This window comes from Suillus paluster (assembly GCF_016628075.1).
Source record: "Suillus paluster strain FC165 chromosome Unknown EDB91scaffold_178, whole genome shotgun sequence".
Taxonomy (NCBI): domain Eukaryota; kingdom Fungi; phylum Basidiomycota; class Agaricomycetes; order Boletales; family Suillaceae; genus Suillus; species Suillus paluster.
The window spans coordinates 44,194-57,069 of record NW_024537738.1 but is presented as its reverse complement, the minus strand read 5'-3'; the positions used below and the strand labels follow the sequence as shown (position 1 = coordinate 57,069).

Sequence of the window (12,876 nt, the reverse complement as noted above, 5' to 3'; positions counted from 1 at the left end):
AACATATCACTACAGGAAAGGCTGATAATGCTGTCCAAGCCACCCATTATATCAATTCCACCATCACCACCACTGTCTCTTCACAAACTGTGAGGGATGTTCTCAAGGCAGCTCTCAAGGCAGTAACAAAGAAGAAATGCCTCTTCTCTCTATCAAACATAGGCAGAGAAGACTACCTTTGGCTTGGCCCATCAAAACTGGACTGTAGAGGACTGGAAGCATGTTATATGGTCAGATGAGACCAAAATCAATAGGATTGGGTCAGATGGGAAGGTATATGTATGGAAAAAGAAGGGAGATTTCTAACAGACAGAGAGGTTGTGAGACTGTCAAATTTGGAGGAGGTTCTCTAATGGTATGGGCTGTATGGATGGAATGGTGTGGGTATGCTTGCTGAAGTTGAGGGGAGGATGGATGCTGAGCAGTATGTGGACATTCTAAATGACCACTTGCTGCCTAGCATAGCTGAATCAGGGATTGATGAAGAAGACATCATTTTCCAACAGGCTAATGATCCCAAGCACACATCTAGGAGAGCCAGAAAATGGTTTGAAGAACATAATATCAATGTTCTTGACTGACCAGACAGTCCCCTGATGTCAATGTCATTGAACATCTCTGGGGAACACTCAAGAAGAAGCTTCAAGCCTGAAACCCCCCTAAAGGAGTATGGAGCTATGGGAGAGAGTAGCAGTGGAATGGGAAGGATTGCAACAGAATATTGCCAGAAATTGATTGAGAGTATGCCTAGAAGGATAGAGGCAGTAATTAAAGCCAAGGGAGGTCACACAAGTACTAGAATACCTGATTATCACTGTAAAATACTTGAGTCAAAAAACTGTCCACATGAGTCATCATTTTGGAAGCCTCATATCTCAACCATATCTCACCACTTCCCACGCCATAGTGCTCAATTGAAAGCCCTGAAGTGGTGCTACAATATGGTACCAGCATGTCCTTGAGTTTTTGTATATTCTCACACAATATCATAGATAGTGAAAAATGTGAAAACATGTGGACAGTTTTTTGAGCCACTGTAACTCTCATCCCCCCTGACCAAGTCATCATTGCTGCTAAGGGCAATCAAATCACTGCTGGGGATATCTCTCGCCCTTATCTGCGCCTTATTCTATGCCAATTCCCGGTTGTTGGCCATGCGCCTCTATGTTGACAAGAGTTTTGCCACTGACATGCCTGGCTATGCAACAAATTTTTACATCTTGATGAAATGGGAGATGGAGGTAGCTATCCGGCAATGCTGATATTCCCTTGCACTCATCTTCTACACTGTCATACAGACCTTTGTAACTCCATTCATCAATATATCATTTATCACCCAGTTGTCCGCTGTCATTCCCCACCTTCTCAAGGGGGTGCTTGCAATCATGACCGCACTGTCATGAATGTTACCAACTGCATCTAAATTTCGATTATCAAACCCTAAGTCACCTTATCCGATAAGATTAGATTAGATAGATCCCTGATAAGATAAGATGGATAACTGATTAACGATCACTATCTTTACATCACATCTATACTACATCAACATCATCCATCTATATCCGTAACCATACGAACTCATCATATCCTTAGAAGTCCTACGATTAGGCAATGGGTTACATCATAAGCATCTACAACACTCTACACGCCTCTATGATCGAACCATAACCGAGAGTCCTTTACGAGCTATCTCTCGAAGAGTCATCATCCCTTCACATCGCACACCTTCACTTCTCATGACATGTTAAGAGTTACCTCTGTCATTCACCGAACCCCTTACATTAGACCCTCCGCACAGTCACAGCTAGAACCCTGAACCCCTATCACAGAAAGCATCGCTCATAGAGAAGCATGTTCATTACCGAAGACCCTGGAGAACCCTTAGATCCGATCATACCCGATACATCTCCAGATCCTATCTAGATCCTCAGATCTAGATCCAAGATCCTATCTCTTATCGAGATCCTTAATTACCGCTCGAGACTTCTTGTCACAGAACTCTCTCACACCCTTCTTAATCTCCGTTCACCCTGAATAGAAGCAGCCCCTGAGAACCCTGCTTAATTACCGATACCCTAACCCCTATGAACCCTTACCCTTTTCACCTTGTAGTTGATTGGTTGATAAGACGCCCTATACCCTAGTGCAATGTTATGACCGTATATATTTATCACAAACCTTTCATACTCAGCTATCTCCGCTTAGAGAGTAGTATATAGTTTAGGTCGTAGTCAGTAGTACTCCTTAGACTTAACCTCCTCGTTTCTACGTCATCGTAGGGCCTAGACGTTCCCTCTCAATACTACCCTTGCTTTATCCTCTTCAGACTGAGTCCTGTGGTGTGATCCATACTCCAGACACCTACTAGTTAGGTTAAGGGACGCTGGTCATAACACGCACACACATTGGTGGACCACGACCGGATGTTGATGCTATCCTGCAGGATATCAAGGCATTGCGCCTCTCTGTTGATTCCAATGCATGCGATGACTATGACATTGCTCATATGCCGGACTACTTCAATGACTGGTGGAAGGAAAGTCTCGGTTCTTGCCGGGTGTCCGATATGTTGCCAAAGTCATCCATCAAAGATGTGATGGATTTGGTTGAATTTCACTGTTCACAACTCGTAAGTCCCTCAGATCATGTTAATCTTTGCCGGATGCTCACAACATCCAAAATAGCCGGATCATGTAAGGTCCGGCATGCTCCCATATATTCTTCAGGGTCCGGATCCGCTGCCAGATACAACCGGTTCAACATCTCTTGTGCAGTGCCACAAGACGCCAATTGGGAGAGAGTTGCTGGATATGTTACAGGGAAGGATGAACAATTTTAGAAGCTCAAGTGATAGGTTGGCTGGATTGGTTGGGCCGATTGAATGAACTCACAAGGGCTGTCGCATCCTCACAGGCACTCATTGACCGGTTGAACACAGATGTCAGTGCATAGTGCATCCTGGGTGCAGTCAAGGACAACCTGACATCTTCCAGCATCTGGTCAATATGTTATACTATTATATGTTACTGTCATATTCACTGCAATGTAAATGAGAAGCACCGGTTTTTGTCTTTGCAATCAGGCCGTGTGAATGTGAAACTATTTTCTCTAACTGCTATCTCTCCGGCTATCATTCAACAGTGGTGTTTTTCCATCACTCATTTGGTTTTCCAGACATGGTCGCAATCCCACTAGACTGGGCTTTGTATCAGACCTACCTTGCTGGTGAATTGGTTCACTGAGATTTTCATGTCCACAATTCATCAATGACCGGCAAAAAACATGAACCTTGGACTCTTGGATATTGACACTTGCATTGCATTAGAGCATCTTGCCAATGTGATGGCCTCTGCATACTCCAATGCCGGTAGGTATGCCGGTCCATCACCACATTCCAGTCAACTCACCACCATACAGTTCATCTCAAAATAGACATGGTCAGATACAATGATGCCCTGGACAAAGATGAATCCAGTCAAAGTGCAAAACGAGAGCAGACCCTCTTCGACAGATTCCCCCCCGAACAGGAGCATTTCTTGACAACACCAGCCGTCATCAGTCGATTCCGGAGGTAGAATCATTGTCTGGTATTTGCCTGGAGCTATGCTGCTATGATGATGGTCAGTCTTCCATTGATCTTCATTTGAATTTCAGCTCAGCCGGACATACATAACAGCAAGATATGCATGGTGCAACGCATTCCATGAGTGATTTATTGAAGCACAGCATAACAACTGGTAGGACTGTTGAATGGAGGACCCATCGGTCTAACTTTCATCCAAGTCCGGATGGCAAGATTACGCCCGGTTGCATCAATATATCCCCTGCATGGTTTCAGCAAGGAAGAGAGGTACGTCCGGTCCATATATATGTCATGAATGTTACCAGCTGCATCTAAATTTCGATTATCAAACCCTAAGTCACCTTATCCGATAAGATTAGATTAGATAGATCCCTGATAAGATAAGATGGATAACCGATTAACGATCACTATCTTTACATCACATCTATACTACATCGACGTCATCCATCTATATCCGTAACCCTAGATATACGAACTCATCACATCCTTAGAAGTCCTACGATTAGGCAACGGGTTATATCATAAGCATCTACATGCCTCTATGATCAACCATAACCGAGAGTCCTTTACGAGTTATCTCTCGAAGAGTTATCATATCCCTTCACATCGCACACCTTCACTTCTCATGACATGTTAGAGTTACCTCTGTCATTCACCGAACCCCTTACATTAGAACCTGTTGCACAGTCACAGCTAGAACCCTGAACCCCTATCACAGAAGCATCGCTCATAGAGAGCGTGTTCATTACCGAAGACCCTGGAGAACCCTTGGAACCGATCGTACCCGATACATCTCCAGATACTATCTAGATCCACAGATCTAGATCCAAGATCATATCTCTTATCGAGATCCTTAATTAACCGCTCGAGACTTCTTGTCACAGAACTCTCTCACACCCTTCTTAATCTCCGTCTACCCTGAATAGAAGCAGTCCCTGAGACCCTGCTTAATCACCGATACCCTTGACCCCTATGAACCCTCTACCCTTTCCTTCTTGTAGTTGATTGGTTGATAAGACGCCCTATACCCTAGGTGCAATGTTATGACCGTATATAGTTATATCACAACCTTTCATACTCAGATAGCTCTGCCCCAATAGTAGTATATAGTCTAGGTCGTAGTCAGTAGTACTCCTTAGACTTAACCTCCTCGTTTCTACGTTATTGTAGGGCCTAGACGTTCCCTCTCAAATCCATCTTGCTTTACCCTCTTCAGACTGAGTCCTGTGGTGTGATCCATACTCCAGACACCTACTAGTTAGGTTAAGGGACGTTGATCATAACAATATATTGAAGTCGCCGGTTTGAAGTATTCTAGAAACATGGTTTTCCAAAGCTTGACCCGGAAGATGGGGTTTTTGCCCGAGGTATCCGCTGCACTGAAAGGTGATGTCGGTCAGGAACATTACGACCTCCCTTCAAAGGTCCGGTAATACTAGTTTTGGCTGCACTTCGAGTCATGCACCCTGATCTTTATTGGGCCGGAATGGAAACCCAAGTCAGGCTGGGCGAATGGGCAACCCGATATCATTTGCATGAGATGTACCATCATCTACAACACTGGACATCCATATTCAATGTTGTGTCGGTCATATGCAATCGCCGGACACCGCCTCATAGAGACCCAAAGTGCCGACCGGCGGCATTTGATATCATGACAACCGCTGGTGTTTATCAGCCGGTTATCATGGATTTTATGAACCTCAGGAATCAAATTTCTATACAACTCCGGCTCAATGTTGGCTTCATCATGTCGCCTGGTGAGACATTACATGAATGTTGAAGAAGGCAACCGGATTGTCACTGCGTGGTACATGCGAGACAGCATTCACAACTTTGTCGGGACTCCAAGCACAGAGTATGCAAAATATAGCAATGTAAAATTCAGCGACCCAGTGGAGATGGAATGGGTTTGAGGACTCTGGGTCAACGGACTGTAGATATTTAGACAAGTGATGTCATTCAAAGATATATTTCCGGTAGATCTTGTTTTGCTATACAATGGATCCCCCGGTTGTTCTATGATGGATACGCCAGTTACTGTATGGATGTACCGAATATGGTTTTTGCACGCATGCACCGGTCTCCATTGCACCCCACAGTACCGGCCCACCCGCCTCCATTGCACCCCATAACGCCAGCCCACCCATCTGCATTGCACCCGGTAGCCCCGGCCCACTGGTCTTGATTTCACCTGGTTGACCAGCCCACCCGTCTCCACTGCACCCCATAACCCTGGCTCGATTTCACCTCGTTTACCAGCCCACCCGTCTCTATTGCACACCGCAATGCTGGCTCACCCGTCCTGATTTCACCTGGTCAACCGGCCTACCCATCTCTACTGCACCCCGTAGCCCCGGCCCACCTGTCTTGATTTCACCTGGTTGACCGGCCCACCCGTCTCCACTGCACCCCATAGCCCCGGCCCACCCGGCTCAATTTCACCTCCTTTACCGGCCCACCCGTCTTGATTTCACCTGTTCTACCGGCCCACCCGTCTGCACTGCACCCCGTAACCCCGGCCCACCCGGCTCGATTTCACCTCGTTTACCGGCCCACCCGTCTCCATTGCACCCCGTAACACCGGCCCACCCATCTCAATTTCACCTCATTTACCGGCCTACCCGTCTCCACTGCACCCTGTAACACCGGCCCCCTTGTCTACATTACATTTCATCTTCCGGCCCACCCGTCTCCATTGCACCCTGTAACACCGGCCCACCCATCTCCATTGCACCCCATACGGCCGGCCCACCCATCTCAATTTCACCTCATTCACCGGCCTACCCGTCTCCACTGCACCCCGTAACACCGGCCCCCTCGTCTACATTACATTTCATCTTCCGGCCCACCCGTCTCCATTGCACCCCGTAACACCGGCCCACCCGTCTCAATTTCACCTCATTTACCGGCCTACCCGTCTCCACTGCACCCTGTAACACCGGCCCCCTCGTCTACATTACATTTCATCTTCCGGCCCACCCGTCTCCATTGCACCCTGTAACACCGGCCCACCCATCTCCATTGCACCCCATACGGCTGGCCCACCCGTCTCCCATTGCACCCTATTCCCCGGCCTCCTCGTCTCCATTGCACCCCATATGGCTGGCCCACTCGTCTCCATTGCACCCCATTCCCCGGCCCCCTCGTCTCCATTGCATCTCATCTACCGGCCCCCTCGTCTCCATTGTGCCTTATTTACCGGCCCACTCGCTATCACACACTGGATTCACCACCATTCATAATCACCTATATAGTACATTGCTATACTACCATGTATACTATATACCCCCGGCCCATCTGTTTGCCTCGGATACACCACACCCTCGGCCCACTCGTCTATCACGGTACAATTATTGCCACCGGCCCACACCGGATGGCTCGTCTCTATCGGTACATTGTCACGCCCGGCTGCCCGTCTCAGACGGGTGAATTCACTGAAGGGGCTCAGCTTCTCTCTTTATTATGCTAACTATACTAATATATGATGCGGAGGATCCGAACATGGTCTTATGAACCACTGCCTCCACCACAATAATGCGTTGCAACTTACACCATTGTATTCACACGTCAAACATGTCTCCTCTATGTGGGCCCGGAGGCTAAAATTTGGTCTTTAAATTAGCGCTCATATCAGAGAAATATAGCCTGGTGGATGGACGACTCCCTCTTCGCACCTCAGCAATGGTCGAGTTCTATGGAGGTGCGTGCTTGATCTTAGTCGGGCAGCAAATGTTGGAGGGACCACAATCTCCGAGAGGATGTGTATTACGCAGATAGCGAGCCCGTGACTCCGTGATGTTCACAGTACCCACCCTCACGGTAGCTCACAAAGGTCCGCCATATCGTCACCTCTCCCGGATTTGCATTCCATCCATCGGCGAACTCGGACTATGTGAGTTTTTCATTCATCAATAAACTGGCCTGTTCTTTCCTTGTGCTCCTCACAGTCCCCCAATACAATTAGATTAGCCGTTGTGGGTTGATGAAACTTGTCCACAACTTACTGTTTGGTTATGTAATGCCAAACATTTAACGTCGAATAACACGTTCAAGACGCTCAAGAGTTAGTAGTTATCTTTGCTTCTCCATCACTAACACTTCTATCTATTAAAGTCGTTGCAAGCTCTAAAGGAAGATTTTTACCTTATCGATTTTCCTTCTAACGTCTTCATTTAAGATCGCGACCCTTCAGCAGACTGGAGTTTCCACCGGACGACGACCCTTCAAACCCGTCCTTCCGGAAAAGCAGCCTCATGTTCAGACCACCAATGTGCAGTCTCGTGATTGTCTTGTCTAGTCTGCGGAATAACACTGCCCGGAAACATTGCGCGAGCGAAGCGCCAATAACCAGCGAGAACACTGCCAGAACCCGAGCGTACGAGTTCATTGTGGAATGGTCGGGCATATACACTTAGACCTCAAAGATTATTTCAATCCTAAGTGTGGCTTGGTGCCTCCAGAGTGGATTGCCCCGTATAGGGGCGTTTACGACGACGACGAATTTGTGAGCATTCCAATCGACACCGTTTACGTGCTAGCTGTGTGCTCGGATCAAGAAGACGACTTTGAATGGTGTCCTGCGCAGGAAAAGATGGACTTCATAATAAAGTTGAACGGACGTACCGCAGTGGTGGGTGAGTTGTAGGTATGCTGATTGAGTGCGAGTAGCGACTGGTTGGAACGAAGCTCATGCACTGTACTAATTGCACAAATTGTATTAGGCTCCAAATCACGTTCGTGCCATGGTATCTTTCCCGGTGTCCGTGGTGCTGGAGAAACATGCTTGCTGCTTCGAGATATACTGCGAGTTCGTATCCCTTGGTCTTACGGCTTGCTACCGGAGACAAAAAGCTTCGCTCTAAATACGCATCACATCCTAAGGTCCACTGTGCACCAGGAGGCACTTGTTCATCCAGCCTCAACCCACTGATGGTGCCCGATACGAATCTGCCTCGGTCCGGAAACGGCCGAGTAGTAGTCCATACCAGTCAGACTGGGGGCCCTGTGATGAAGCATCCATCGCTCTGGTTAGGTTTACCCAACTGTAAACTTCCCTGTCTATGGGTCATAGGTTTCTTGGCGTCCCTGATCAGCTGGCTGTATGCACTGAGTCATACCTCCGTACCATTTACTCTCATTGGTATATAGGCTTAGAGGTAGTAGCACCTGTACAGCACCAGAAAGGCGAGCGGTCAGGGTAGCGGTAGCCCACTGGCGAGAGCTTTCGCAGGCTCGAAACCGTTGTCCTAGTGACCCTCTTCTCTGGCTGACAGCACTCAACCTTCGGGGACAGCGGATGCCAAGGTCATGGTTAGCCTAGCGTTGTTCGGATGGACGGGGGTCATATGCTGCTTCGCTTCGCTAGGACCTGGTGATTCATATATGTTGTTAGTAACTCAGTCGCTTTGGTATCATCGAAGCCGCGAGACATCCCGGACAAAAAAACTTGCGTCGTGCGCGAAAGGCAACCCAGGCGAACTGTCAGATCTACTGCAGCCATCGACACTTTTCCACCTCCCAAAATCCTGCGCGCGCAAACCTCGCGCAGGAACATAGCCACCTGTTACCGGGGGCAGTGTCTCAGCTGTTTCTCCTAACTTACACAGGGAAGCGTGAGAGTCTTGGCTGGTGCATTCATGAGGGACTCGACCGTTTGATGTTGCTACTAGAAGTACTTAGGGGTAGGCACTAGCGCGTATTCATGAGTAACGGATGTGACAATCGCAGTATAACGAGCCCTCCGACAGAAAATTTCAAATGCCTATCTTCCCGATCATCAAATTTTCGACGTCTCGTATGGCAAGGGAGTTTCAATAGCGTGAGGCGGGATAATGTCTCGGACTGCAACCTGTACAATCTTTGAAATCGTTAACCACGTAGATACTAGAGAGCCCAGGACAGCTTACCCGAACTAGAAGCAGATATAGCTGGTCCCCTGATATAATCAGAGACACTGATTATTTACTGCAGCTTCCATATACGGCAACAGGTCAATCACCGTCCTTTCAGTAACATTCTTCAACGCGTAGAGCAAGTCAAATGTAAGGTCTGTTGGCAATCAGCTGGCATGAGAATGACACCTCTTTGAAAGGAGTTAGTAGGTTCTTCCTAAAACACTATTTTCAGGATATAAAAGCAGCAGTGTTCGTACCGTCCTACCTCAGAATTATTTATCTCATATCGCATCGCACAATGCGTTTCTCATCCGTCCTCACAGTTGCTGCTGCTTTGACTGCATTTATGTCTGTCAGCGCAGTTTCGGACCGTGATGATTGTGTCATTTATTGCGATGGCCCTACACCTTGTTGCCTCGGTGACACGTGTACAGAGTTAGCCTCCGTGAGTTTTCTTTACATTCTGGATTACGCCATGACTCACCGACCTGGTAGGCTGAAACTAGCATATGGGTGTGTTTATGATAACAAGTTAAGCCCGACTGGCAGGTTTTGGCGGTGAGTTACTTCTCTGCTTTCGCATTGGTGTATTTGATGCACGATATGCAGAGCGTAATTCATTGCTGAGTTGATAGAGATGGCTTGCTTGTGGACAAACTTCACTGCCGCTTGAGCAATGAAGACCTTGGAATAGAGGATTCAGAGTCCAGACTCGATATGACGATGTCTTGAATACAAGACATCTGACTGAAGTGCTTACGACGTATTGATATTGCTATATAAGCTTGAACATCAAAAGCATCATAGACATGACGCATGCCAGCTGAACTGATTGCTGTTGATTAGAGAAATTGTTTGCGTTGTTTATTAGTCATCGAATCGATCTTTGGCCTGTTTTGGTAGCACATATGGAGGTGGGCAACACCCGCCAATAATGCGTGACGCTTTAATATATAATCGAAAAACCCCTAATCAACTCAAAATTCCGCGAAACACGGCTAAAAAAAGACAAAACAATATATATTGTGGTGTAGAACACATCTACGCTTCTAGTGCGTTACTATGTCAGAAATGAGTGTAAATGTAATGTATGTTATGTATGTGCGTTGAAACGAGGGACTATTCGCTAGTATTTGAGTCATGGCCCGTAGCTGTAGCAACAATCATGAAATCTGCGACATCTCTTACCATTTCACCTCTAGCGCGAACCTCGCATCGCTGAACGAGAGCTTTAAGAACACGATAACACTGCTTCTTCGACCTCAAGTAAGAAATCTTGGGGATTTTCGTCTCGTCTTTGAGGCGCCTGTGGACTTCTAGTTGGTCCTTCAGCGCAGGATCTAGTGGCAAAGACTTGAAGGCGGTCAAGGATCTACAACAAGCTGAAGGCCAGAGAAGGAGTCCAACTTTTCAGCCTTCTCCGAGCCTTGGCAGCCACCGTCAACTCATATGAGCTGCTGTGATTCTAAGAGCCTCACTGGTGTGTCTAACACGTTTGCTCTATAACCCTTGACCACCTACCTAGCGGGTACCCCCAATTGCTTTGTTTTACCGTTCGCACTTTGAATCATTGGCCATAGCAGCGAGCAAAGATCAGATAACAATAGTAGTGGTAAATCTCAGACGTAGTTACAAGCACTGTAATATTAAGAGTAATTGCAGCTCCCCACTCCCCCTCGACACGATGTCGGCGAACCTGGCAAGACTGAACGCTGCGATTGTAGCCCATGAACAACTCGAAAACAAACAGCCGACCTTTAAAGACGAGAAGTCCCAGTTCCTATGCAACGTGAACAAACTTCTCGAAGCAGAAAAAACACACCTGAAGTTGCAACAGAAAGATGCGGACGGGCGCTTGCGACGATTGGAGGACAGGTCGGTATTGAACAGATTGACGCTGGTGATAACAGAAATTCAGAGAATGACGAGGGTGAACAGATGGCTGACAAGTGAAGGCGGGCTGCGGAGGAGGAGGATCACATCCGCACCTGACGTCACAAGAGGAAGTGATGAGCGCTTGCAGCCGATCTTTTGGATCCCGTGCTGGTTCTGTCGCCCATAGCTGCGATGGTGTCTGTGTATATGAAACGGCATGAATAGAGGGTTCGACGGGTTACAGTTCACAGTACCTTGTGCTCGAATGAAACTTTTCCACTCATTCTGGACCGTGATATCGCAACCCGTGCCTGTTATAAGTTGTCTGGCTTTCAAAATGCATCAGTAGTTAGAAGGTTCAGAGACATCGAATACTCACGAATTCGAGTCAACGACGGCGACAACAATGGCACCTTCTATCACCAATGTAAGCAAGTAACCAACAGAACGGGACTACTAAACACTCTCTCTTGCAATCATCCTGGCAGCAATGAAAATCTGCAGAATGGCTTCCGTACGCTGAGAATTGTCGGGCAAGTAGTAACTTGATTGTGATCGCCACTGCACCATTAATGCTGCAGCCTTCAGGCCCCAGAGCCTGGTTTCGTGCACATCCCGAGTGTCCATGTCATCATTAACTGTAGGCAAATGAGTGAAATGAACGTACAATGAGCCTCCTATAGCTAGTTGTACGCAGAGCCTATAATATAATCGTCGTCACCGTTGTGGTGCAAGAGTGTTGTGAAGTTGCGGCTGGGTCAAGGGTTCTACAAGTTATGCACGTAATTGGACTTAGAAACAAAATTATAATAGAGATGAGGGCACCCACTCGGAGTAGAATGTCGCCAGGATTTAGACATAATGAGGGGATTGTGCGAAGTCCTAGCGCTGCTATGAATATGAGCATTATGCGTGACGGATGTCATGCGAATGTCTAGATTCGTGTCAGAAGTGTCTCTCGCTTCTACCACACCTTCCTACAGCCTCAATTTGAACTTCCTCCCATCGCCTGGTGTGCAGACTCGTGCAGCCGAGCGTAACAACCTCAGCTTCCTTTTTCCCGCTCCTCGGTGACTTGTAACACCCTCCTCGCGCTAAACCTCACCATCAAGTACTGCCCTTCTACCCAACCTCGAGGCTCCACCTCTCGCTGCATTCATGACATCTGTCACCCTTCGTCATGTCCCTCAAGGCCACCTCCGAGTCACTACACTCACCCACCATCTCCCCTGCCCAAACGACATATGTACATCACTGCCTCTTCGCCCAGTTATTCAGTGTGGGGGACGTGGTGACTCTATAGACTATCCCCATCTTCTCCGCATAATTCCTGATGCCGCATGGGATTATTTTTTTGCAACTTCCTTTAGATTGTTTGCCTTACTTGACATAGTGTATTGAGCAATTGGTCTTATGAATTTAAAGACGGAAGGCATGTAGAAGCGCGTGCTCATGAGTAACGGATATCGTAGCAACATGAGCCCTTCGTGAACTGTCGAACCGCAAAGCACCGATATCTTC

General features: G+C 47.4%; 1 protein-coding gene across 1 annotated transcript; it reads right to left on the bottom strand.

Annotated features, from left to right (window-relative positions):
* Nucleotides 1-10,599: 10,599 nt before the first annotated feature.
* EDB91DRAFT_1088245 (uncharacterized protein) lies at nucleotides 10,600-12,599 on the bottom strand (the record flags this gene model as incomplete). The annotated part of the gene is made up of 12 exons (XM_041316389.1): nucleotides 10,600-10,852; nucleotides 11,002-11,040; nucleotides 11,177-11,260; nucleotides 11,303-11,377; nucleotides 11,469-11,542; nucleotides 11,610-11,640; nucleotides 11,735-11,771; nucleotides 11,820-11,953; nucleotides 12,023-12,055; nucleotides 12,329-12,429; nucleotides 12,461-12,505; nucleotides 12,573-12,599. The coding sequence occupies 12 exons, from the start codon at nucleotides 12,597-12,599 to the stop codon at nucleotides 10,600-10,602; spliced, it is 933 nt and encodes a 310-aa protein (XP_041169535.1).
* Between the last annotated feature and the right edge of the window lie 277 nt (nucleotides 12,600-12,876).